Raw genomic sequence first — 26,575 nt, 5'->3', positions numbered from 1 at the left:
TTCAACAAAAACAAAACAAAAAACAAAAAACCCCACACACTTTGGCTGAACAAGAAATAAATAGCTTCCAATGGTCACGTATTAGAAAATACCTCTCTTAACTCGGAACCTTCTGTGTCAATATATGTTCATCATCATCTTCTAGACAGTTGCCTGTGCATGAATTATTCCACAGCCACATCCTGAGTTTTCTACACACATCTTACTTTAGTCTAACTGAACTAATTTAATGAAGTGTTGAAGTGCTATGAAAATGGAGATTTTTATATTTGAGACTGTTAATAAACATTTAACCTAGGTATATTGTTCTCATTATACAATGATATTAATAAGCACCTTCACTCCTCCCTTCAATCCACTTTTCTCCCCTTGAAAAGCTCCATAGTTGATCTCTGCACCCTCAATGCCTCCAAACCTTATTTCTCAAGTTTTTTTTCTTTCTTTACTGTTTGTTTACAGTTGTTGGCCAGAAAATAAAGATCAATCAAGTCCTCCAACAGTAGCTAAAGCTATGTACCAATCCTAATTATGATTGCTACTGAAACTAACCATGACCCCGATGAAGTGAGCTGTAGCTCACGAAAGCTTATGCGCAAGTAAATTTGTTAGTCTCTAAGGCGCCACAAGTCCTCCTTTTCTTTTTGCAAATACAGACTGACACGGCGGCTGCTACTCTGAAACCTGTCATATTTCTAGGTAGTGATTCTAAGCACATGCCCCAAGAGACACCCTCCTTCTGACCAAGCTAGTAAAATGGAAGTAGCTTTGACAGACTAATGATTAGGATTGGCACACATTGCCAAGGCATCCTGCGTATCAGCCAAGATGTTGATAGTTGATTTTAATTCTGATCCTCTGCCCAGCCTCTTTACAAAAGTCCTGCTGAAAGGCACACAGATCAGGGCGTGTTCTGTGAACACCACAGTTTTGCTTGGAATAGGAGTCTCCATGCATAAGACCTGTCTACTTTTCAATGTTATGCTCACATGAAGCCTGCGTCTGAAAGCCCTCTGTGTGCGAGACGCCCACTGAAGTCCATGAAGACTTCTACATATAACAGCCTTACTGGACTGAGTTTAAGATGCGACAGGAGACAGCCCAGTAGAGTTAAATCCTCTACATTATAACTGTTCTGTGAATAGATACAAGGGTAGCAGGGGCAGTGGCAGTACAAGCTTCCCGACACTGTACTCGAGCAACCTGTCCTATCACTGAGAAACTAGTTCTGCCTCCATGCCTACCTACCAGTGGTGAGACTGCAATTATATTGGCATTGGAACATGGACTCAGTAGACCTGAAATTAGTCCAACAACTCCTCAAACAATGAGCACTCAGAAGTCATTAAAGACTAACTACTCATACGGTCGATATTTGAACTGATGCCTTACGGAAAGGGAAGAGGGTGTCTGAATCAGTTTCTTATGCTTGGCAGACTACCATCATGATAAATTTAGCTCTATGCTACACGGACAATAAGATACTATAGGATCATTTGAAAAACTACTTTGGTTTATTTTTGTAGAACTAAAAGGAAAAAAAGTTTGCCATAATGCAATTTCATGCCAAGATCCACAACAACAACAACAACAACAAATCGGAAGCAATATTTCAGGGCATCTGAAGAGGAGACTGCAATGGTCATCCAGATGTAACATATAGATGCACAGTTTAACACCAAACCAAGTTTAGGATTACAACAGACATATTAGACCGAATTCAGTGTCCTAAAAGAGCAGGATATAATTGTCCCCCACCCCTACTCCTCCCAATGGATAACATAATATAATTAAATGGACACTACAAATGATTTTAGCCTAAATGCCAATTGTAGACAACAAAAATAAGGCTGACATCCTATCCCTCCCTCCAGAACAGCAAGAGTTGAGAACAAAGCATGAGGGTTATCTTCGAACGTCCTCCCTCACTGGTTTGTGTCACAACTTTAAAGTTATATAAACCTCAAAGTCCCTGTACTGTACCTATAAATTTAAATGTATTTTACAATCCTCTGTGACTAGCATGTTTGTTCAGGTCAGTTATCCCGAAGTCTGCTGTGTTTGATTTTGCAAGGTCAGCACCATTTGTGAGTTTAAGTCATTTATTTGTTATTCGTAAATACACCAGTTTTAGCTGCTAGTGGAAACTATATCATGTAACATGCATGTACCTTATATTACATCACACCACACCCTGTATCGCAAGCTATAGTAGGTCTATATTATTAAAGTACCCTACTAGCACAGAGGGGAGAGGAATAACATTTAAAACATTATCCAGCATTCCCTATTACTGTGTATCACAAGAATTAGAGTATGTTTAATTTCTACAGCGCAGAAAAGTCTGTTGTATTAAGGATTCAGCTCTAGTGCAAAACCCAGTACTCAAATCTAGCTTAGAAGATAAACTATTTTGCATGTTTACAGGGTCATATATTAATGCCTTTAAACACCTCTGAATTATAGTATACCTCTATTCCTTTTATTAGTAGGTAGACAAAGAAGTTAAGCGACTTGTTCAACGTTATACAGGACATCAGTGGCAGTGCCCAGGAACAGAACCTAGGAGTCCTCAGAACCCCTAGTCTCCTGGTCAAACTGCTAGACAATACTGCCTTTGTGTATGTACATTACTACAAGGAAAATCAATTGGCATGGCTCCTGGACTAGATTGTGAAAGCCAGCAAAGTGCAACATCTATCTATTTTTAATCTTTTGTGGAAAAATAAGTTCCAAATCACTTCATAAAGCTTTCCCAGTATTTGTTGCATTATGAAAGTACGGGCAAAAGCACATCCTAGGCCAAGGCCAATATAAAGTAAATGCACTGCATTTTGGCTCTTGTGGGATCGCTGTACAAACACTTCTTCTGCAAGCTGGCCAAGGAGGGAAATTCTGGTCAGAAGCAGAGGTACTGTATACACCATCTGTGGTTGAGGAGAGGCAATGTCTGGGTGGGAAATCCCTTCCTCATTAAGAAATGGGCCCCGGGAGGGGGGAAATTGCACAGTAACTTACAGGGTTTCTGAGGTAAATCAATGCATTCAAATTTGGTACAACTATGTAGAATTAAAACCAGAGCTGTTTCATGTGTATTCACTACCAAAAAGGTAAAATATACAGTAACCCCTTCCCTACCATGCACCTTTTATCTGACTGAGATAATTATGTGACTAAGTAGTTTAGCACAATTGCCCCCTGGCACAGTCAGACATTTTTGGTGTCAGAAAGCTGTTACCTAGTAATTGGCTGAGATAGGGTCAGACACACAGGGAGATTTGCCAATTTAAAGCCAAAAAAGTTGATTATGGAAATCCATTTTCTCCCTATTGACCATGAAGGATCAGGAAAATATCATTTTAAACAACTGATAGATCTTTTACAATAGAAAGACTGGATGCAGCTTCCTTTAGAGCCCCATCTCTCTTTTAATCTCACCATTTTATCAATACTGTTCCTATGTTGGTTGCGAGAGACTATTTGAGTAAGCTATGAAGCTCCTTATTCCCTCAGGAAATATTCCAGTTGCCTCCATGCTGCCAGTCCCTCCTAGCCTGAGCTTGATCCTTTGATAGCCAATGCAACATATTCCTATTAAACAGAGGCAAATCTGATTGGTTTCAAAAATAGAGATTTGCTTAGATGTAGGACTTGTTTTTCCCCCTGAAACTGACATTTCTAATCTTTGTAGTACTTGGACCTAATGTCTAGAGACTATAAACACAGCACTGAGACACAACATGTATTCCAGTGACTCATTAATATACAGCAGTTACAAGTAAGAAGGTGGTTTAGGAACATGATGTTCCTTTTGGAGCCTCAGCTGGCCAGCAGCACAGTTCAGTGCTTCTCACTAGGCTCTTCTGAACTCTTACTTCAAGTTCAAAAAAACCACCACACCCCCCAGAATTGTTAAATGCTTCCAGTCTCAATTTAAAGTGAAAGTAAAACTTCAGAAAAAGCCAGCCAGCCATGACACAGGAGACAAATCTAGGCTAATAACCAGAAATGCTACAAAAGAGCCTGTGTGTTGTACTGCAGTTTTTATACAGCCATAATTTAAAAGTTAGTGGACAAAAAGCTGGAAAAGTACAATGCCTTTTTTGGAAGAAAGTGTGGGCCTACTGATTCCTTCACTGTAGAATAAGTGGCATTCACCCATAGGAGTTTACTCCTGAAAAACAGGAAGCTTAAAAACTTCTACAAATCAGATTTGGCATGGAATGAAGATTTTGAGCTTCATTAAAAAAAGATCAGTGCTGTACACTGAAAATAAAGCTTTTAAGAGTATAAGTTATCCAGAAGGGTTTATCCTCTCCTAAGAGAGGCTCCAAAACTGGGAAATTTCTCTGGGACACTACAAAACCTTGCCATAGGTCCTGGAGATCCAACACATTTTGCATTTTTATTACCCATTTCTATTTGCCTTTTTAAACAACTTATTCCTGTAGTAGAAGCATTGGTTGAGGAGGGAAGGAAGGGGCTAGTCTACTGATAAGGCTAGAGTGTGATTTCCATGGTTCATAGAGCATATAAACTATTCTACACAAGAAAAATACACTATCTGATCAGTATTTTCAAAAATGAATATGGCTTTGATTACTGGTTAAGAGACCTTTGAGATTTGTTCTTATGGTTAGACTAGAGGTCATAAAAAACACTGAGAAGGGAACTGCAAGCATCAAGAAACAGTTTTTTAGTTCCTCCTTTGAGACCACTGGCCCAGATGCCCATTATCTCTATGTGGATATCAGCTAGGGATAAGACATTTTATTTGCACATGGATGGTACCATGTGCCACTTTTTAAAATAAAGAATAGTAAAATCTTGTTTTCAGTACTCAGAACTAGGTTGTTGAATTCACATGATCAGGTTTTAAATGCTACTTATTGCACCCTGAAATATTTACAAAAACTAGTACAGGAGTTTTTTTTTTTTTTACATGCCCTCAAGTTACCTTCCAATAAATATTCCCTTGGAAATATAAAATACAAGTTATCTGCCAAATCCCACTGATTTCACATGGTGATCTGTGTGTATTCCTATGAGATGTTGATCACTGAAGTGAACTTTTTAATTATAATTATTACACAATCATCCAAAAGCCTGCATTGACCCAATTCTCTACCCTACCTTTCCACCCAGGATAGGATATTTCTGAACCACACACAATTCAAGTCACCCTGTCCCATAACACCATACTGTAAAGCATGTAACCCTCAGGGAGCTTGCCCTGACACACACTTTACTTTATCTTATTCCTAACTTCACTGTGTCACCTTGACCAATTCAGCTCCCTCGTTGAGTTTTACATCCACCAGATAGTTAGAGAAAGCAATAGGCTAACTCTGGGTGGGAGCAGGACTAAGCTATAGAATACTTTTTACTTATACAGAGTTGTAGAATAGCTTGCCTCAGCAACACCTTTCGTTATTTGTAGTTTACTGGTTGCTCTCCAAATTTCCTTGAGTTTGCTAAAAAGATTAAACTCTGAGGTATCCAAAACTGTATTTGATATTCTTGTGACCTCACCAGTGGCAGACAGAAAGGGTCCCTTCCACCCTGCTTATGTACATGTAGTTTAAGAGCCGTTTGGGTTTTTTTGGCCATCTTATTTTCCACCCTCTCCACCAATCGGTCTCTGTCAGGGTTACTGCTTTCACAAGCCTCTCCTCCCCCATTGAGTATCTGCGGTTTGGGGTTTTTCCTCCCTTATGTATTAACTTGCATTTTACCAGGTAGGCTTTCAATTTCTTATTTTAGTAATGCTTTTTTTCCTTAAACTTCTCTAGACCAATCACATTATTTCAGTATCCTCAATAGTGTTTTCAACTCCAACCAGTGCCATCTGAGAGCTTAACTCCGTCAGGACATTAGTTGTTCCATAACTCCCCCATAATCATGTCACCACCATTTCTCATGGTCCTTTGTTTAGAGTCTTCAGCCACTTTTGATTGCCAGTGACAGTATTCCGGAACACATCTGTAAGAACTATCTGGTCTATATCCCACTCAACACAGCAGGTGATGTGGCATCTACAGTGCTAAGTCAATCTTCAGCACTTAAGTGGTCTTTCATATTCAAACACTGTATGAAGCCAGGCCCTGTCTTTTACATTCTTTCCATTTTGGAAAGAAAAAAGTGGTGGCAAATATTTAGATTGCACCTAATTCTCATTGAATTTCAATGAAAAATAACTGCTTTGAGGTCCCTTTGAAAACTACAGCCTTGTAGCTGAAGAACTACTGGCCCAGGGTAAAGGTCCAAAGCTAGTTTAAAATTCAAGATCAGATGTTTTTTTTGGAAGATATGATCTTGTTCAACTGGAGCATGAATTAATTCAGGGAAGTGTTATGGCCTGTGTTATGCAGGAGGTCAGAGTAGGTGGTGATCATAATTGTCCCTTTGGTCTTAAAAATAAATTAATAAATACATAAAAAACTATGAAAGTTGTGTCATGTTACAAATCTTGTGTGTTAATATGTTCCATCAGTATCTCTCACACACACACAGTACCAGAAGTTGTGGGGGGAAGGAAGGGGTTTCCTGGTCCTGCTCACAGGCCAGAGGCTCTGTAGAAAAGTGTGAAAGCAAAGCCAGTCTGAAATAAAAGTCCATTTAAAACTAAGCAAGATGAGTTTTGTCTCACTGCCTTAGGGAGCAGCCTGTTCACACGCGCTCTCTGATTCTGGGATCTTGTGTATTATTGTTCTGAATTCTAAGAAATAAAAGCAGCACAACCTTCCAGCAAGAGTATATGTTTTCATCTAATTCTGTGTGTGTATGTTTAGAACAGAACTAAAACCCACAAACCTGTAATGCGCAAATTAAGGGAAACGCTATAGAATCATAGAACTATATGGCTAGAGGGGACATCAAGAGATATCCCTGGACTGGAAGACTCCGATCTCAGAGGTTCAGGAGCAAAATTAGCAATCGACATTCCCAAAGGAGTCACAATAGTGTGAATTCATTGTTTCATTTACTATTTTACACACACACACACACACACTCACTCACTCTCTCTCACAGAAAAATTATTGACCAAGTATTATTCTGGAACATAATACCCTGATTGGGGAATAATTAAAATCACACAGGTTTGAATATCACATGCTGCAAAGAGCCACAGGAGACACATTAAAAAGCCACATGTGGCTCGCAAGCCTCAGTCTGAGTATCACTGTTTTAGTCCATTCCCCTCCACTGAGGCAGAATTACATATACTTTGGACATATGCCACACTCTGAAAATATACTGATTTGAGTTAAACTGTGCTGCCTAAAACAAGATATTTCTAACTACATCTAGTTCACACTTACCAACAAGAGCCATGTTGCATAATCAATGGTTTTACTATTCTGAAAAGCGAGAGCCAACTCAAAAGTTACATTAAAATGACAGAAGCTGGGCCAGATGTCAGGAGATTAGGTTCAAATTGTTCACAGATGTATTTTTATTGCTACTATTATTGGCTGTATTCCAAAGCACAGGAGAAAAATGTCTGAAAACTTACTGGTTGACCTCCCCACCATCTGTGATTGAATTTCTCTCGCCCTCGAAGACTGAAGCTGGCATCAAATACAGGGTCATACATTGAATTGCCAACAATTCCATGTGATTCAGGATAGAGTCCCTTTGTGCAGAAGTAGATTAAATTAGTGAACCTTTAGTACACATTAAAATGCAGTTCTGCACAGTTATCCACAAATACCACTAAATTCTTTAAGAATGGAAAACTGGGTATGCCTGTAAACTTCAACGGAATTAGAGATTTTAGTTTTAAGATTAAAAAAAATGTTTAGTACTTTAGATATTCATTAAAGCAGTACGAGATCATTTGCATACCCTAACCTTGTCTTAAAGCATAGCTACTTCAGCAGTTAGCTACTTTAAAGTGTCAGAAAGTCCTTTTAAAGTAGTACTTTCAGTTCATCTTTGTAAAATATTCTGGTGACAGTAAATGATCCTTTGGTGGCAATAATAATAAATAAATAAATAATATAGCTAGCATTTACATTTCATCACGTTTTATCTTCGTATTGCTTCACAAGCGTAACTTAATCCTGAGCACTCCTGAGAGATGAGTAAGTATTATTCCTAGCATAAAAAAAAGGAGGAACTGAGGCAAGTCAACTAAGTGACTTGCATTCAAAGCCACAGTGGGAATTAATGTCAAAGTTGTCATTAGCACTCAGGAGTTCCTAGTTCATAGCCCTGCACTCACACTAGGGCTAATATTGAATATGTGGGCCACATAATAAGCTGGTATAAATTTGCATAGTTCCACTGACTTAATTTCAGTGGGAAAAAAAACAAACCACAGATTTATATCAACTGAGGGTCTGTTCTTGTGACTTCAAATTTATTTCCGTAAGAACCGTAAGCTGTAGTTACAGAAAAGGAGTATGAATCACTTCAGTACAGGAGCGGGAAGGGTAAAAAAAAAAGCAGCAGGCTATAATAAATGCTTTGCATTTATACTGCACCCCCTTATCTAAGAATCTCAAAGTACTTTGATGCTTCCCCCACTCCATTTGAAAAAAACAAAAAACAAAACAAAACACCACAACTTAAGTACAAAAAGTGATTGACCACATTAACCAGTTTTCATTTAAAAATTCCTCCCTCCCAATTCCCAAGTTTGTAAGTGATTTGCAAGTCCCTTTAATTATATTCAAGAAATCCCCCTCAAAGACTTACAGTAGCCAGGGTGTACAAGTTAGGGAAGGTTTTTGTAGGATATACAGGTCTCATATAGGGAGAATGTGTTCCACAAGATCCTGAAAGTACAACAGAAAATACAAGTGTTAAAAAAATGGGACTGTCATACACTGAAGGCAGAAAGATAGGAAGACCTTTGCTTAATTAATAAATACCAAGAAACATGTTTGAACCAATTTAAATAAACACGACTCTACTGCTTAAGCATAGAGGCCAACACTGCTAAAGCACACGTATTAAATAGACACGCATGGCCTAAAATATGACAACACTTTTCCTCGTACAAAAAGATGGAGAAATAATTTGGCAACAGATGTATAAAACAAGGTAGATTTAAAAGAAAAAAATACTTCCCTTTTAATTAGTACTTCAGATCATTTTCACTACAAGTTTGCCCATATTAGCAGTAAAATAACTCCAGAAAATTCATGCTAATTTCAGGTTACAAACACCTCTATTAATCAGTCTGAAACTATAATTCCAGAGTGGTCACAGGGAAATTTTCACCAGACTTCCCATTTGCGTACAGTAGTGCCCACAGCTGCTGCTACACATGTTGAATTCAAGATTAGGTTTGCTTAGCAAAACAAACAAAAAAAACTGCACTTGTTCTGGGAGGCTCTCCCAAAAAAACAATGCACTTCTGCCACTCTTATGTTATTGTTCTGCACTGCTCCAGCCTGTCTCTTTCAGGCCTAATCAAACTGTATCATTTAAGCCAGTGGGACTTTTGCCATTTGACTTCACTGGGAACAAGAACAGGCCTTTAGATTGTTAGGCCTTTGGGACGGAAAGCCAGCTGTGTTTGATGCAGCTCTTCTACTGCATAGTACCTTGTTGGTTTATGGTGCTATACAAACAATGAAAACAATATAAGAACAAGAGATTGCCGTAGCAGTTTGTTCTAATAAAACAGATTTACTTACTTAGTTTTTCAATGTTGGGCATGACCTTACTCCCTTTCTTCATGTATGATGCACGAAAGCCATCGACAGAGAAGATGATCAAAGGAGGGCGAACAAAACTGAAACAAATGTTAACATATCCAGAGTTGAAAGGAGTATTTCGAAAACTATTTTGTATGCTCATTCAGTCAGACTAATGAGAGTTTAAACTACTACAACAGTTAGAAGTCTATAAATTTTAGAGTTAGTAGATCAGTATAGTTTAGTAATATTTATATTTCAGTAACACCCAGAAGCCCAGATCAGGATTACAATCCTATTGTACTGTTGCTATAAAGACCCATACAAAGACATGGTCCCTGTCCAGAAGAGTTATCATCCAGGAAGGTAAGTGATGTTCAAAGGGCTGGATAAGAGGAATACGGTCAAATACATACATTTTTACACATATATAATTGCAATTAAAAAAAAAAAAAAAAAAAACACACACACACATTCCACAAGCACAAATCTTTTCTGTTTTTGTGAAGACCAAGGGTCACAGGAAGTTTAATGTCCACACACAGTATGTGAGAGAGACTAGCTGCTCTAACACAGTAAAGGAGTACTCATTTTGTTATTCTTTCATAAAACAAAGAGCCACATTGCTCCTCTTGAGATGCAAACACAGCCAGAATGTAGAAGTTTCCCAAAGCTCATGCAGAGGCAGGGAAAGCAACTTCTTCAAACGTGGGTGCCCAATATTAGGTATCCACAGTGAACTTATTCTTAGGAACCTAAAGTCTTAAGTACCCATAGCGCCCACGTAAGTCAATAGGAGCTGTGGATGCTCGGTATTTCTGTGAGGGGGGGGGGGGGGAGGGGTGTCGTGAGGTAAAATGTTTGGGGACCACAGCTTTACAGTTACCCTGGCTTTCAGCACCCCCACTATCAAAAGTGTTCCAGTGCCACTGAATCTTATTTGTTTTTAAATACTGTATAAGACAGGTACCTTTGGATGCAATGTTTAAAGAAAATTGGCCTGAAGGCTGCTCACATCAGGTCTGATACTTATTGTCACAGGAGCCAATATTTATTGAAGTCAAAGGAAAGACTTCCAGTAAATTAATTAGGTATTTGTTCAGGTGCATGCATAAGTCAGTGAAATGGGCAAGTTTATCAACCTATGGCCAGTGGCTATGATTTAGTCAGCTCTTTTAACAAATGCCTTCTGCACAACTTCAAAATAAAATGCGCTTACCCAGCTGGGCATTCAGGAGATTTTATCTCTTCACAGTCATCATCCACCCAGTGAGTCTCTCCTACGTGGAAAGGAAGTCATCATTTTTTAGAATAATTGTCAATACAGTTACAAATTGTACCAGACTACCAAAAAACCACTCACACAACAGGTCATACTGTCACACTTTGTGAGCAACATGTTTTTACACCCACTGCTCTCCTAGGCAGCAGTATGAATGGGCTGATTACCTGCCAATGTTCAATAAGACCAGCTAAAGTACAAATTAGCACCTGTTTAAAGCATGACTTCAAATCTGAGTAAAGGGATTTCCTCTTGATCCTATGAGAAAGTTTTCACACGGTTTGAACATTAGAAAGTTAGAGCACAAAAGCAGCAACTAGTATGAAAGTATAATGCTAACAAATTGTTAATTTCATAGCCTAGATGGAACTGAACCCCTTTCAGACACTGCGTTACTATAGCATTAGGCTGTATAGTCAATTATTTTCCACTACGTTTTTTGCTACTGTTCCCACTGCACGCTCAGACTTGGGACATTCTTCTGTCCTATGAAAGTACAAAGTAAGTCAGATCATCAGACACTGCTGCTTGCTTTATGGCACTGGTGTTATTAAAAGGAATTGTACTTCCTCAAAAAAAAAAAAAAAAAAAAAAAAAGCAGATACATAGAATACAATTTTGAACAGCAGCAATCCCAGTTGGCCCTGATAAGGGAGAGCAAGAGAGACAGAGGGACTCAAGAAGAATGAGATCTTGGCATAAGCAAGAGATGTGAAGTATTTGTTTGAGTGGAACAAGAATTAGAGCGTCACATTTAATATGAAAAGACAAGTAAATTTGTAACCAATAATATGGAGATGCTGTTCTTATGTAAATGTCAGTCCTGTAATGGTGCCCGGGTTACAGCAATCTTTTGTGATTGGCTGGCTAAATGAGGGCTGTGTTCTATGTACGTTAAAACAAGGGATGGCTTTAACTACTGCACTTGCTCTCTCCTATCTTTCTAGGGAAAGGCACCTCAAAAGGCAGGAACTGGAAACTACACCTAGCATTTAACCACAATTAATCTGCAAGGGTTTCTTCAGAGTTGGGAAGAATGCAATCTGCTAAAACTTGCTGGAGATGGCATATTTAGTTTTCCTTCCCCACTGCAGAACTGGAGATGAGGGAGTAGAGTCTGCACTCAGTTACGCTGGTGCGTATCTGGACTATTCTCCTCACCTTCTAAACGTATGCAGTTGCTTGGCAGAAAGGAAGTGGGGAAGAAAATGAAGATTCCAAAGAAAAACCTTTTCTGAAAGTGAGTCGTTGGGGAGGCTAACAATCAAGTGAGACTGATCAATAGGTACAATAGGTAAATCCTACTGAATCATGGAGAAGTGTATTGAAGCAAGGCCAAATGGCCAGAAGACCCACTCAGGGGCTCGTTCACCTGCACATCTACCAATGTGATATATGCCATCATGTACCAGCAATGCCCCCCTAACATATACATTAGCCAAACTGGATAGTCTCTACGCAAAAGAATAAATGGACACAAATCTGACATCAGGAATTATAACATTCAAAAACCAGTAGGAGAACACTTCAATCTCCCTGGTCACTCAACAACAGGGGCAAGAGGCAATTCTTCAACAACAAAAACTTCAAAAACAGACTCCAACATGAAACTGCAGCACTGGAATTAATTTGCAAACTGGACATCATCAAATTAGGCGTGAATAAAGAGTGGGAGTTGTTGGGTCATTACAAAATCTGATTTCCCCTACTGTTACTCACACCTTCTTGTCAACTGTTTGAAACGGGCCGCTCTCATTACCACTGCAAAAGTGATTTTTCCTCCCTTGGTATCCTACTGTTAATTGAATTGTCTCATTAGACCGACCTCCCACTTGGTAAGGCAACTCCCATCTTTTCACGTGCTGTGTATTTATACCTGCTACTGTATTTTCCACTCCATGCATCTGATGAAGTGGGTTCTAGCCCACAAAAGCTTATGCCCAAATAAATTTTAGTCTCTAAGGTGCCACAAGGACTCCTCGTTATTTTTGCTGATAAAGACTAACACGGTTACCACTTGGAAACCTGTCAGATAGAGGAGGTGCACCTACACATGGCAGGACATGTTCCAATAGGATCAAAATTACTATGGAAATGAAACTTTTACAGCCCACTCACCACCCCACTGAGATAATGATTATTGAAGCTATTTCCATTAAAAAAAAAAAAAAGGAGTCAGCTGTAATTAAAGGGAACACAAAGATCTAATCCTGCACGTACCTACCCTATGTAACCGTGTGTCACCCTTCCCTTGCCCTCCCACCATGTGTCTGTTGCATCACTTGTTGTATCTTGTCTTACATCAAAATATAAGTGCTTCAGGACAGAGACTCTTATGATTTGGGTTTTGTTGTAAACGGAACATCCAGCAAAGCTAAGCCCTGGTCCTTATTGAGACCACTAAACAGCACTGTATTCACTGTAATACAATCGAGCACATCTAAACTTTTTTTTTTTTGCTTTACAACACACTACAAAGGTGTTTTCGAATCCATCTCAGCATGCAGAATCCTTTCCTTATCCACTCAGCCTGTCAGTATCACTTCCAACTGACACAAAGCATTCCCACCATCACCAAATCCGAAACACATTGCTTCCACAGAACTGACAGCACCTGTGAGCCATGGGCACAGGAAACTAGACCTGTCCCCCACACCCGCAAAAGAATAGAAAATGAAATGTGTATGATGTGGGGGAGGGGCAGGATGGAGGTGCTCTCACAAAAAAATACTTGGCATTACCCACAGGGCTGGCCTCTATCAGTTCAGGCTAGATAAAGGGACAGAAATATGTACCTTTGCATACAGCTTGATAATTAGTACAACAGTCTCCTCTGGTCAAGCAGTCTTCAGAGCAATGACAGGCATTCTCTTCATTCCTTGCCTCTCCACAGCGATCTTTGGTACATTCCCAGCCTCGAGCTAAAATATTCACACAGTAAGTGAAAACGTTAAAGATATTTTTAAAAAGCGTCCCCGGCACTCAGTTGAACATCCCAGTGAAGTTAGCCCAATCATTACAGTCGGCTTTGGAAATCTGCGATCTGCACAGTGTTTGAAATCGATAGGTTGACTATAAACAAAAGAAGACGCGAGCCATAGAGGGGTGTGAAGTTTTTCGTGCTTCCCCATTCACAAGCAGGGAGTTTTATTACTCTGATCCTGTCAGTTAAGCCACTTTCCAAACATAATACCAGCAAAAGTATCACTAAAATATTGTTAAGGAATTTCTCTCCCCTTCCCCACTAACCCTCAAATGAGGGATATGGTGAGGGGTCTGGAGCATAAGTTACAAATATTAGCACGTTAAGTGCTATACTTAACATACCAAACACCACCACCCCCCTCGCCGCTGGCCCCCCCCCCTTAGCTTTAGGAATCCACTATATTCAGTGACCATTACGTAGATGGAGGGATGTAAAAGGGAGCAACATGGCATGCAATTGGAGGTTTTACTCATGCCAAGCTCCTCAACACACGAAATACGAAGACGGAAGGAGCCCCTTTATCAAAGCTAATTGGGTGAGAGTCTGTGCTGCACCCTGAAGAGACAGAGCACAAAACCTGCTGCTCAGGGCAAGGTGGCTTATAAGTGACCCTTCCAATCCTGGAGAGGCCATCCACATAACTGACAGTCCTGAAGGCATGTCCAAGTTGGGCAGCATAGGCACCGACTCCGTGGGTGCTCCAAGGCTGGAGCACCTATGGGGAAAAAAATGGTGAGTGCTGAGCACCCACCAGCAACCACCTTATGAGCTCCCCCCACCCCACCCCAGCACCTCCTGCCCACTGGCAGGCCCCATGGATCAGTGCCTCCTGCCCACCACGAACAGCCCAAGGCCAACACCCAGTTCCTGGCCCCCAGAACTATGCTCAATTTTCCAGACCATATCAACTCACTCTTTCCTGGATACCAAGCAGGTGAAGTTATACGGTGACCTATGGACGTCTGGGTAGGTCAGAATGTTCAGACCTGGCTCAGAGCTGTACGGAAGTGTCATTTTCATATAAATGAAATAATCGGGGGGGAACGCATGATAATTTGTGCTGAAAATTGGGGATATTCCTTATTCCATTTGAAACACTAGTCATCTCTTTTGGCTGCTCTAATAAATGATTTTTCACCAAAGACTAAAGTAACAAGAAAGATTTCAAAGGCAGGAAGACTAGGCACCTATGTCAACCTAATCACTGTACCAATCCAGCTACATGTTTTTTGATACAGTGAATAACTGAAATAAATACACAATATTTTAGGAAACAAAACAGTAGCTTCATGCTCTGCCGTAAGGAAGTGTAATTTCTAAAAGGCGTTAGTAGAGAGACAGCCTCTCTAAAAATTTCCACACCCATGTATCAAGTTAACAAAAAAGCCAACATGAACAGTGCCATATTTTCCACCCCCTAGTGTCCAATTAAATGAACTTGAAAGGTTCCATCAGTGGATTGTGTGCGCCCTGACATCTGGAAATAGGTGTCTGAAGTAATAACAACCAGCACACTCCTTCTCCTGCAATTCACTCCCTTGAGAGGACCTGCACAACATCTATGCACCAGTTAAGCCCGAACAGCATCAGTGGGATTTAACCAGCACATTAACCTGTGTGGACAACGCACAGGCGTGAAACCCATAGTATGCAAATGAACATTAATTCCGTAAGTATTCACCATTATTTGGGAGAAAGACAACATCTCATAGTTACCACAGTTATTTCCTGTTCTCACTAGCGGAGAAAACTTTAGTATCTCAGTGTGCGTAGCTGTTCATGTTTTTAAATACGATTTACTTTTTAGGTGGGATCTAACGTAAATAGAGGTGCAGGATGCTTCCTGAAAACCAAGGCAGAGGCAAAGGAAACACAGTAACTGGGGAAGATACAATAATTTGCTTACGCGTCCTTGTAAGCAAGCAAGGACTGCTCATTGAGAAAGGCTGAAGGTGTTCGAAGACGGGATGAGTACAGCATGCCCTGACAGTTGTCATTAGTCCATAGCCAGCTGTAAGCAGGGTGTATAGATACAGGGGAGTACAGCTCTCATACCTGTCTTTAAACATAGTTCATCAAAGTCAGAGCAGCAACTGTTGTAGCTCTTGCACAGGTTGTCACAACGGCAGCCCGGGGGCTCAGCTTCTTGAAGTTCAAAGCATCTGCTTTTGCAGGACCCAGAAGTACTGATCCAGGGGGAATCTGACAGGACTGCGTGGAATAAGAAACAGGGCAACATTTGTCAGGCCATCAATGACTGGTGGGTGATTGCTCAAACTAGTGCTACTCTGAGTAATGAAACGTCAGCTGCCCTGTTACAGGAGAGGGAGGTGAAGGGAAAGGAAAAGGAGATGCACACTTGGTGTTGGCAGAAGCAAAAATCTAATTAACTCAAAAAAAGGTTCCTCTTTTGGGGGGTGGGAGTAGAGGGTAAGCAGCATGCTGTGATAATGTCCTGCAAAGAACTGCACCTGGCTTTAAGTCCATAATAATCAAGCAATCATTAGCAGAAATAAAGTCTCAGAGGCCCAGTTATGGGCGCTTCAAATCTTTCCCCAAAACAGGCCCTTGCAGTTAGAAACTGCATGACATTTTCATGCTCAACTGGGCAGTTCGCATGGAAAGGAACCGCAATTAGTCTACATGATAGTCAGCAGGATTCTGTTTACTGTACTGTAAGGTGCCAGATCAACACCACAGTGAAAGGAAACTGTATGATACTCAACAAATTGACTTAGTGGCCAATAAAGTGAGGAAATGCTTTTTTGGTGGGCTTCTGTAGAACATTAAACTATAAAAACAAAACTTTCAGCAATAACACTGATTCAGAAACTGTAGACCATTCATAAAGCAAGAAACTGAGTCCATTAATAAAGCAAGTATTAGACAGCAATGATCCATTGGGGGGGTGGGGCAGGGAGTGGAAAGGAGACTACTCCCAAGTGGGACAAAAGCTATACTCTTCCCACTAGGAGTATCTCTAAAGACACCAAAATATATTATGGGGAGGCTGTTTGTGACTCCATGGTTAAGGATGTTTTATGACATGGGCTAAAAATGGGGCATATATTCAAGTTTTTCTTCCTAAGTAGGTGTTTTCAGTGTGAAATTTCACAGTATGTTTTGAAACTTTTGATTTCTTTTGTTGAATTTTTAAATAGGAAGTATTTGAAACCAGTTAGGGGTCGAAGTTTGTCAGTAGCAATCAGACTATTAGTAGGGCATAAATCTTAAGTAGATCCGATTTAACAGGTACTTTTAGAAAATATTTTGGATTATGGCCATTTCCTGCTGCTGTTCTACATAGCTGAAAGTTTTTCCGTCAGCAGAAATGGGGGGGGGGGGGGAGAATAATCTCCACCCAACAAAAATCATCATCCCAACACTCGGTTGTCGGAGCATACGGTAGGCATAGTTGCTGGAACTAGGGGTGCTCCTGCACCCTTGGCCTGAAGTGATTTCCATTATATACAAAGTTTACAGTTTGGTTCAATGCATCTCAGCAACCCCCCTCCCCCACTATACAAATTGTTCCAATGCCCCTGAAGGTAGGAAGGATGGAAGGTACTCTAATGGGTTTCGAATGAGTTGCTTGGTAAAGGCAATGTGGAAAGACTGGTGAAGCTAAGGGACAGAGTTAAGGTTGTGGGGTATGGTAGTGTAAGATATGTGCACATATGTGGGGCAGAAAGTAACATCAGATGGCTTAATATTTTTCTTTGCTATTGTAGTTTTTGAGTCAAGTAGGTAGTGTGTGTGTGAGAGAGAGAAATACTCTATGTAAGAGCGTGGGAGTATCCCTTCAGTTAGGAACTCCCTCAGCATTCCCTTGATGAAGCCATTTTAAAATTTTCAGTATTTTGGCCATTTAAAATACCACAGGGCTAAAACTTTGTATACATGTTGCCAGCACAGATACATGAGTTTTTCCTTCAGTTATTGAAATCAGTCCTCTTGTTTGTTTCGCCAGTGGCCAGATCCAAAACCCTATGTCTTACATTTGTTTCTTCTTCCCATAATCCTTAGTACAAAACCAGATGAATTTTGAAAGCTGTAGGTTTACCAGGAGTTTACTAACTGAGAATGACTAATTGCTTCTCGTGTCCAGAAAAATGAATGTTTTGAATCAACCCTTATTTTTCAGCTTTAAACAACATCAAAGCCACAAATGATATATTAAAGCCTTATAACTCCACAGTAGGCATTGATATGTAGAGCATATGCGATTCCCAGTTAATCCTGGTGTCCTTTTTTAATTATTTGTGCCCGATCTGCAGAAGTGCCAAGCACCAGCTTTTCTCACTGACGTCAGCAGAGGCTGCGGCTGCCCTGGGCTTATGAAAAACAATCAGATCCATCTGTTTTAAACCAGAGTATGTCTGTCAGCTCAAGTTTCCTACACAGACAGGACACTGGAACCTCTCTGAAGCTGTAAGAAGTTTTAAAAAGTGTCATTACTGCACTAATCCTTTATTCCAGTAGGACAACTACACTTTAGAAGGGCCATCTACTTCCAAACTCAAATTTATGTCCACTCTGCACAGAATTGCCTCTCTCCCTTTCTTATATATTAAAACTCTCCAAATTTATGGGAGGACTTTTGAGATTGCTGTAAAATTTAACACATGAAGATTCATTTCAATGAATATTAAGGGCCTGATTTTCTGAAAAGTCCAGCACTCATTTCGGTACTTAGAATGGACAGATTTTCAGAAATGCTCTGCTGCTACCAGTCCCGTTATTCTCAACACCAGCTGCTAAGCACTTCTGAAAAGGAGTGCTGGACACTTAACCTCTCTTGCTTCTTTATCTTACATGCCGTATCTCTGGTTTTAAGACCGAAGCCCCAGATATGGCAAGTTTGAGTGTGAGAATCAAAGATGTTATTTCAGAATGCTTCATAATATTACCATTGCCCTATTCATTTCAGTTACTTTCAATGGGGTCTTTGCATAGTGGGGAGACTACTCCGTAACACTGTTGAAAACCACACGCCAATGTGTATTTACAAAGGAAAATTTGGAGAGTCTTACTGCATGTTATATAAGCAACTGTCTGTCAGCAGTGTTTGAAGTAGTATCTCAATGACTTAGTGTTAGCTGTGGGGAAGAATAGTTTCCATTATCTTCCAGGTAGGAAATCATTCAGCTATAGATCTTTTGTTATTTTCCATGCATCTGACAACTGTGGTACATGCCTTTACTACTCATGTGACAAAACCAGATCACAACTTAACTCAGACATTATATCAAGCTACTGTTAATGCATTGGTTATACCCATGGGTTGAGTTACTGTAAGACACTTTACGTCATATCACCCACAGGACTCATTTTAACACCTGTAGCCACTGGATATCAATACTGTTCAATGGTCTGCGACAGCTGACCTTGCTTCTGAAGCTGAACCACAAACTTGCAGGTCATACACCCAGCTGTGGCCAGGGTACTGATGTGTGCAGAATTGTTGGAACAAGTATTGTCTGCTTTATAGGAGTTGAACTGCTGCTAATTAAGTAGCAGGGTTGAGTTGTCAGATGCTCCTGCATGGAATATGAAGTTATGAACTTTTCTGAAAATTCCTAGATTAGCAGGAACTTCTAAGCCATCAAGTCTGGATCCTGCTGGAGAAAGAGAGGACTGTGGCTACCTTTGAACTTCAGGAGTTTTTCCCCTTTAACACTAGAGCTGCTTATACCTTTTTTTGGAACTTCAGTCTTTGCCAGTTAAGCTCAAACTATTGTTGTTCTTTAAAGGAGAGCTCTGGGTGAAGTGGTATACCACGAATAAGGGAAGAAATCCTATGGAGGCATGTTGCCTTTTGTTCATCATCATAAATGATTATGATAACACAGAGCCTGGAAATGCTATATCCACTTAGAAGAGTGCCATATCAAATTGGTTGGTTTGACTATATTGGTCAAAATGCAGTCTATTTGCAATAGGCAGACTTCCAGTAGGACTTCCATCCTATCTCAACTACTCAGGCATGTTTGCATAATCCTTACCATGCAGTGTCTCTACTAAGAGCTAGGCAATGGCTACACATTCTTAGCAAGAAAAACAGTTATTTGAAGAGTTTTGGAGCAGCAGCAGTGTCACTGCTTATTATTTATACTATATTTTGCAAAGTGCCATTGAAATAGACAAGATTTCAATGCAAGAAAATTTAAAGTGCATCATAATTGTTCTGGTATAAGTACAATTCCATGATTAGTTGTATGCTTAAAAATCCACATGTGATTAGTATCCAGGCTCCCACATTCACAGATCTAGGAAACAGATTTTAGCTCCCATCCTGACAATAAGACCGTCCTGTTGCGCTTAAGTAATATGGTTCAAGAGGATATTATACTAAGGCTACACATTCTGAAGCTACTTAACAACAGGTCTAGAAGACCTGTACTCTACCTTAACTTAATAGGTCAAGTTAAGAAATGGCAGAATCAGTTATTAATTTCCCCTGTTTTGGGGGACTTAGGTCCTTAGATGTTATTTTAATTCAGCTATTTGTTGTGTACAAATACTGACAGCTTATTAAATATAAAAAAGTTCAGTTTAACATCTAGATGAATTCTTTAGCACTTACTCTACTTTGTCATTAGTATGTAACGGAGTTAAAGTCATGATAGTCTGGATTCATAAAGCAGTACTAGAATGACAAGGTTTGGAATTTGAAAGTGCCATAGTATATACCTTGTTAAGACAAGACACCACTCATGTATAACAAGGAATGGCGAAAACATTTTTTTCATCTTAGTTTTTCCAACAGCAATGTCAATCCTATAAGATTATGATGCAGACATCAAGGTACATGTAAATATATATGCCAAAACTCAGTGAAGTTGAAAGAAAACCTGCAGTTATCTTTTAGCTTGGTATTTCATTGCTCTGGGTTTCTAAGCAGACTATTTCCATATGCAGTTTTCATTACTATTAATGGCAGTCATGTGATTGATAATTTCAAAGACATAAGTAGACTCCTTTGATCAGAGCATTTAAAATTTGTTACCAGTTAAAACAAGTTTACTCTTGTGCAGGGTAGTTTCCCCTCATAGAGGGCAACTGAGCAGTTCCATTTATTACATTTGTACATAGATTCTATTATCTCAGATTTTAGATCCTGTTTCCATTATAAATTAACTTTGATATATTGGAAGTAACTTGGCTGACATAAAAAACAAGAGAGGAAACCCTCACTTGCTGTCTTTTATTGCTATATTCCAGACAACTGGCTTTCCTTGTACTGGTCAAACCAAAACAAGTGACAATCTGTGTGTGGAAACCAAGAAACACAGGTGTTACTATTTCTCCTACAAACATATCAGGCATACTACCTTAACATCTGTGGAGAGACATGCTAAAAGGAAAGTAATAGGAGCCATTTATGTTTTTGCAGCAAAGAAGGAGGTGCTCTTCTTTACGCATGAAAAATCCAGAAGCAACATCCTTTTCAGTTACCTAAATGTCCTTACTCAGTCAGCCACCCTGATAAATGCGTTGAGTAGACACCAATTCTGGGGAAGGTGAGGGGGAACCTAAAACTCCTTACTGGGAACACAACTTACTCAAGTCACTGTAAACAAGCAATTTCTTTATTAAAGTTCTCAAGCTCTCCTTATAGTTGGGTATTGTAAATGAATCCCTTTCATTTCAGTTATATTAACCAAGTCAAAGTCAATTACCACAAACTTTCTTTTTCATGCCAAAGGAAGGAACAGAGAAATAAGTCAAGACTACTCCCCCCCCCCCCTTCTTCAAAAAAAGACTCCTTTTCCATTGTATACATTTTTCCACTTGGAGAATGCCTCAGGAGACAAAATCCTATGTTTCCCAACAAAATATAAACAAAGGTCTCTGTTGTGGCATGTCCTTTCTCTTCTATACCCAAAAGAGAAGGATGTGAAACTGAAGGGAAAAAAAAAAAGATACATGACTGACAGCACATCTGCTTCATGCAGTTCTCAACATTAACACCTGCTGATCTCACCCCCTCCCTCCTCCAGTTAGTTGTCTGCTGTCTACTGTTCACAAATCAGAATGACTAGCAGATACAGAAATCTAAGAAGCTATTCTCAGTGACTCTAGACTTGAAATGACCCTGACCAAACAAGTACTGCACAAATTTCTTCTCTAGCTAGTTGAATGAAAATTGTGCACTTGGGAATTACCAGATCAAGTTACATTTATTTTAATTTACTAACCTATTTGGTAGGCTCAATGAGCAAAAAGGCAGGCACAGCGTACAACAATCAATTGCAATATCAGACTAAGTTAACAACTCTGAAATAAGCCTAATTCTCCAGTCACATGCACACAGAGCAAAAGTTTAAGTAAACAGGTAACCTATAGGTGAGTCCCAAAGGTCAACACACTCAGGCTTGTTAACATATTCTTCACTATATCCCAGAACTAAAAGGAACAGAGTGGGAGTGGTTTCTAACCATGGCATATAACATAAGGTTAGTGAGATGTACAGTTTATGTCATTTACTGTACCTGAGATCGTGCCCTCATCCCAGTCTTCAGATCTTCTGAATCGATTTGCTGTAAATCCTACACAGACGTTAACACCAAAGGCAAAAGCAAATAAGGATATTACCTGCAAAAGTAAGAGAGCAAAATGATCAAACTAAGCAAAACAAGAATCCAAATTTAAGAGTATTGTGATTAAAAAAAAGGAGGGACCAGATATATTATTTGAGTTGCTAGTCACTACAGTTCCTATTACTGGAACAGTAAATGACAGTCACAATTTTAGAGTAATTAAAACCAGAAGGGGAATTATGAATAAAACATCTGATTTAAAAGCTCAAATGTTTCTTTTTGTAGGCGCTTTTTCAGGAGACACTGGTTATTCCTCCTTTCAAAACAAACATGTTCTTTTCCTTTCCTTCCCTACCTGATGTAACTGGAAACAGCTTGTCTTAGCCATACTAGAGAATTCTTGAAAAGCCTTCACAGTGTGCTCTCTTTTTCTTTATATTGAGTGCAGTGTTGTTTGCTCCGTGAGTTCAGTCTATTAGCTACAACTAATCCCACCTGGTGAGGTTGACAGGCTCATTTGATTTGTCCAGGGGTGATTTCATCATGTTTCACTCACAAATCGCAGCTCTGAGTGCAAGAAGCTTCAGGCATCATCCTTCTCTCTCCCCCTCCCCCACAAAATGCACACACACGCTTTTATGTGGTTTCCTCTGCCCAGGCAGGGTTTTCTCATGTTGCTGTGGCCAATACCAGTTCATGTTCGTTTTATTCTCCTCGCAAAAGTAACATGGTTAAAAGAGAAACCAATGCGTTTTTATCTTGCTAGGACTGAAAAACCTCCTGGGCTAGGGGAATGAAAAGCTCTGTTGCCATCTTCAAACATGCGAAAACTTGCAAGTGAGGATTTCAGTGTAAACTTTTAGAGAATAAAACAACGGCACACACAACTCCGCTGATTTTGCGAAAGAGCCGCAAGGTTTGGGTTTTTTTTAAACTGGTTTGATAAACTCAGTCACTGGTCTCACGCTTGGGAACTACGGTCTAAAGCCTCCAGAGGGTTCTCATGCAGAATCTCCAGCACTGTAACGAATTCTAAGGTTACTTTTCCAGCCTTGGGATCCCTTGCAATTACTCCACAGAGGATTTATGTAACTGCTCGCACTTGCGTCCACGCATGTCGAAAACCCAACATAGCTCAAAGAACGTGAAATTTCAGCCTCTCCCCCTTCCTTATTTGCCTTTAAAAAAAAATCACACCATTCAGCGTGCAGCAGCGTTGATAAGCAGCTTGCTCTGCAAAGCGGACGATAACGGTGCACAGAATTATGGTTCACGCTGGTGGTTTAAACGTTATTTGCTAAGGCAAATTATTTACCAAGTTAGTTCACCACTTTTTTTTTTTTAATCTGCTGAAAGCGTCTTTCACTGAACTGTTTACTAACAACTACACTGAAAGGGGCAGAGTCAAAATTTGTCAACCTAACCCCGGACTTTCCTAGCTTCCTGGAGGGACATCACATATTAGAGGGCACGAAGGAGTCCGGTAAGACTTTTTGTAAAAACCCAGTGGAAACACATACCCTATAGCGCTTCCATTAGAAGCCGCGCTCAAGCGATAACCGCTCTCACTTCGTAGCCTCACCTTGCTAGGCAGGGCTAAAACCCACCCTTGTTTACTAGCCACACCTTATGGCACAGAAGCCGCCCTCGATTCTTTTGTCCTGCGGGTGTGAACAGAAAGTGGTCTCCCGGCGCAGCTGTGTCTTCGCCGCGCAAACCACAGGGGGCGTAATCACGGGGAGCAGAAGCCAAAGCGGCTTCTGTTCTCAATGAAATTCTGCAGACGATGGGGGAAAAAAGACATGCCCGATTTCCTCCGCAGCTAAAGCGGAGCATGCGTGCTACCAGAGGGGATCTTGCTTGCAATAGGGTCGCTGGGTAGATAGGTCAAGAGTTGAGCCCGTATTTTACCCTGCCCCAGTTTGGCTGGGTTGAAAAGGACATGGGTGGTCGGATCACAGTCTGCACTGCGTGCTGAAGTCCACTTCTCCACCCAGGCTTGCACGGAGCCCTGCAGCCCGGTGCTTGTCAACATTTTAACAAGGGGGCTTCCACACCAAAGCTTGCCCGTAGCCGGCGATAAACCCTGCGTGCGCGAAAGTTGTGTCATGTGCATGCACTCACTCGCACAGAGCCGTGGGGGAAGGACTCTTTTTGTTCATTTTCTTCCTCCCCGTTGAAACAAAAAGGCTTTCTGCGAACCAAACGGGGAGGCATCACCTCTTGGCAAAGCAACGTGTGTGAAGCTGCGCTTCAGCAGAAATGTTTCTATTTTGTTCCTGAAAATATATACTAAGTGGTTGAGAGAACAAGCCACGGTGTTCGGTTTGTGTCACTGGAAATGAGAGTGAGGGGGGTGGGGGGTGAAGACCTAGTTACTTGCAAGGTGTCCTTTAAAGAAACCACTCTACCGTTTGATGCAATCTGTTGCAAATATGTGCTCTTTGGAGGTCTGTGTGCTCTTTGGAGGTATTTTCTGGGCACCCGGGATAAATGACATCTCTGGCTGGTGTGATTTAGCAATTAACCGAGAGAGAGTGAGCTACATTGGGACACTAGAAATCACACCAATTTAGTAGCGCTATTTTAACAGGGAGCTCTTAACTAGGGACACCCCTAGATTATCTGTTGTATTCCTTCATTTTCTTTGTTGATAGCCACACACAGTTCCTGACATAGCTGCATAAACAACTGCAAGAGCTGAAGCCAGTACTCATGTGTGAGTGTTTACAGATTTTAAAGTTTTAAAGTGTTGCTAACTTGCTGCACTTAATTTCAGAATCTAAACCCATAACTGAAGGCAGAAAAACAACTAGTCCTTTAATCTATTCACCACATAGCAGCATTTTCAGAGGTCCTTCCCTCATTTAACATCTTTAGCTCCTGTTGCAGTTTGACCTTGACACGAATTTGACAAAGTGGACCATACACAAACACTTGGCACTTCTAAACCCCGTTGTACAATGTCATCCATGAACATATTTTGCTGTGTAACCATAGCAATGTATCATAAACATTATAAGAGAAAGCCAAAGTCATCACAGAGCACATTTGTAACAGACACTGCATGTCAAATATCAGGGTCGAATGTCAAAGTTAATGAAGTCCTTGGTCCAGTGGCCAGGACATGGGACTAGGATTCAGGATTCCTGATTTCTATTACCATCTCTGCCACTGACTCATTGGGTAAGTCACAATCAGACGTCAAGAATTATAACATTCAAAAACCAGTCGGAGAACACTTCAATCTCTCTGGTCACTCGATTACAGACCTAAAAGTTGCAATTCTTCAACAGAAAAACTTCAAAAACAGACTCCAACGAGAGACTGCTGAATTGGAATTAATTTGCAAACTGGACACCATTAAATTAGGCTTGAATAAAGATTGGGAGTGGATGTGTCATTACACAAAGTAAAACTATTTCCCTATGTTTATTCCCCCCCCACACCCCCGCCGTTCCTCACACGTTCTTGTCAACTGCTGGAAATGGACCATCTTGATTATCACTACAAAAGGTTTTTTTTCTCTCCTGGTGGTAATAGCTCATCTTACCTGATCACTCTCCTTATAGCGTGCATGGTAACACCCATTGTTTCATGTTTTCTGTGTATATAAAATCATCCTACTGTATTTTCCACTGCATGCATCTGATGAAGTGGGCCGTAGCCCACGAAAGCTTATGCTCAGATAAATTTGTTAGTCTCTAAGGTGCCACAAGTACTCCTGTTCTTTTTGCAGATACAGACTAACACAGCTGCTACTCTGAAACCAGTTTCTGATTGTGAGTGCCCAAGTTGAGACACCTTTGGCCTGATTTTCCAAGGTGCTGAACACCTGCAGCTACCATTGACTTCTGCTGAAGTTGTAGATGGCTCAGTACTTCTGAAAATCAGCTCCAATATGTCTGAAAACTGGAGACCCAGAAAACTGAAGTATCAAAAATCAGTGACCACATTTTTAAATATTGGATTGGGGGGGGTTGGGGAATTTGAAACTTTGTGTCTTATGGACAGACCCTGAACTGGTGTAAATTAGCATAGTTCCACTGAAATCAATGGAGCTGCACTGATTTACACTAGATGAGGATCTGGGCTTATGTTTCCTAGTTTGTAATGT

General features: G+C 40.3%; 1 protein-coding gene across 1 annotated transcript in view; it reads right to left on the bottom strand.

The window, feature by feature from the left end:
* ENPP2 (ectonucleotide pyrophosphatase/phosphodiesterase 2) overlaps window positions 1-23,064 on the bottom strand; it is a 66,018-nt gene extending 42,954 nt beyond the window's left edge. The window contains 8 exon segments of the mRNA XM_043539147.1: window positions 7,514-7,633; window positions 8,701-8,780; window positions 9,648-9,745; window positions 10,867-10,927; window positions 13,725-13,850; window positions 15,971-16,126; window positions 22,411-22,513; window positions 22,814-23,064. Of these exon segments, the coding sequence (XP_043395082.1) occupies window positions 7,514-7,633; window positions 8,701-8,780; window positions 9,648-9,745; window positions 10,867-10,927; window positions 13,725-13,850; window positions 15,971-16,126; window positions 22,411-22,513; window positions 22,814-22,846 (777 nt within the window). The 5' untranslated portion in view covers window positions 22,847-23,064.
* Between the last annotated feature and the right edge of the window lie 3,511 nt (window positions 23,065-26,575).

Source organism: Chelonia mydas, chromosome 2 (assembly GCF_015237465.2).
Source record: "Chelonia mydas isolate rCheMyd1 chromosome 2, rCheMyd1.pri.v2, whole genome shotgun sequence".
Lineage (NCBI taxonomy): Eukaryota > Metazoa > Chordata > Testudines > Cheloniidae > Chelonia > Chelonia mydas.
Note: the sequence above shows the minus strand (reverse complement) of the source record. Positions and strands in the feature narration are given on the sequence as shown.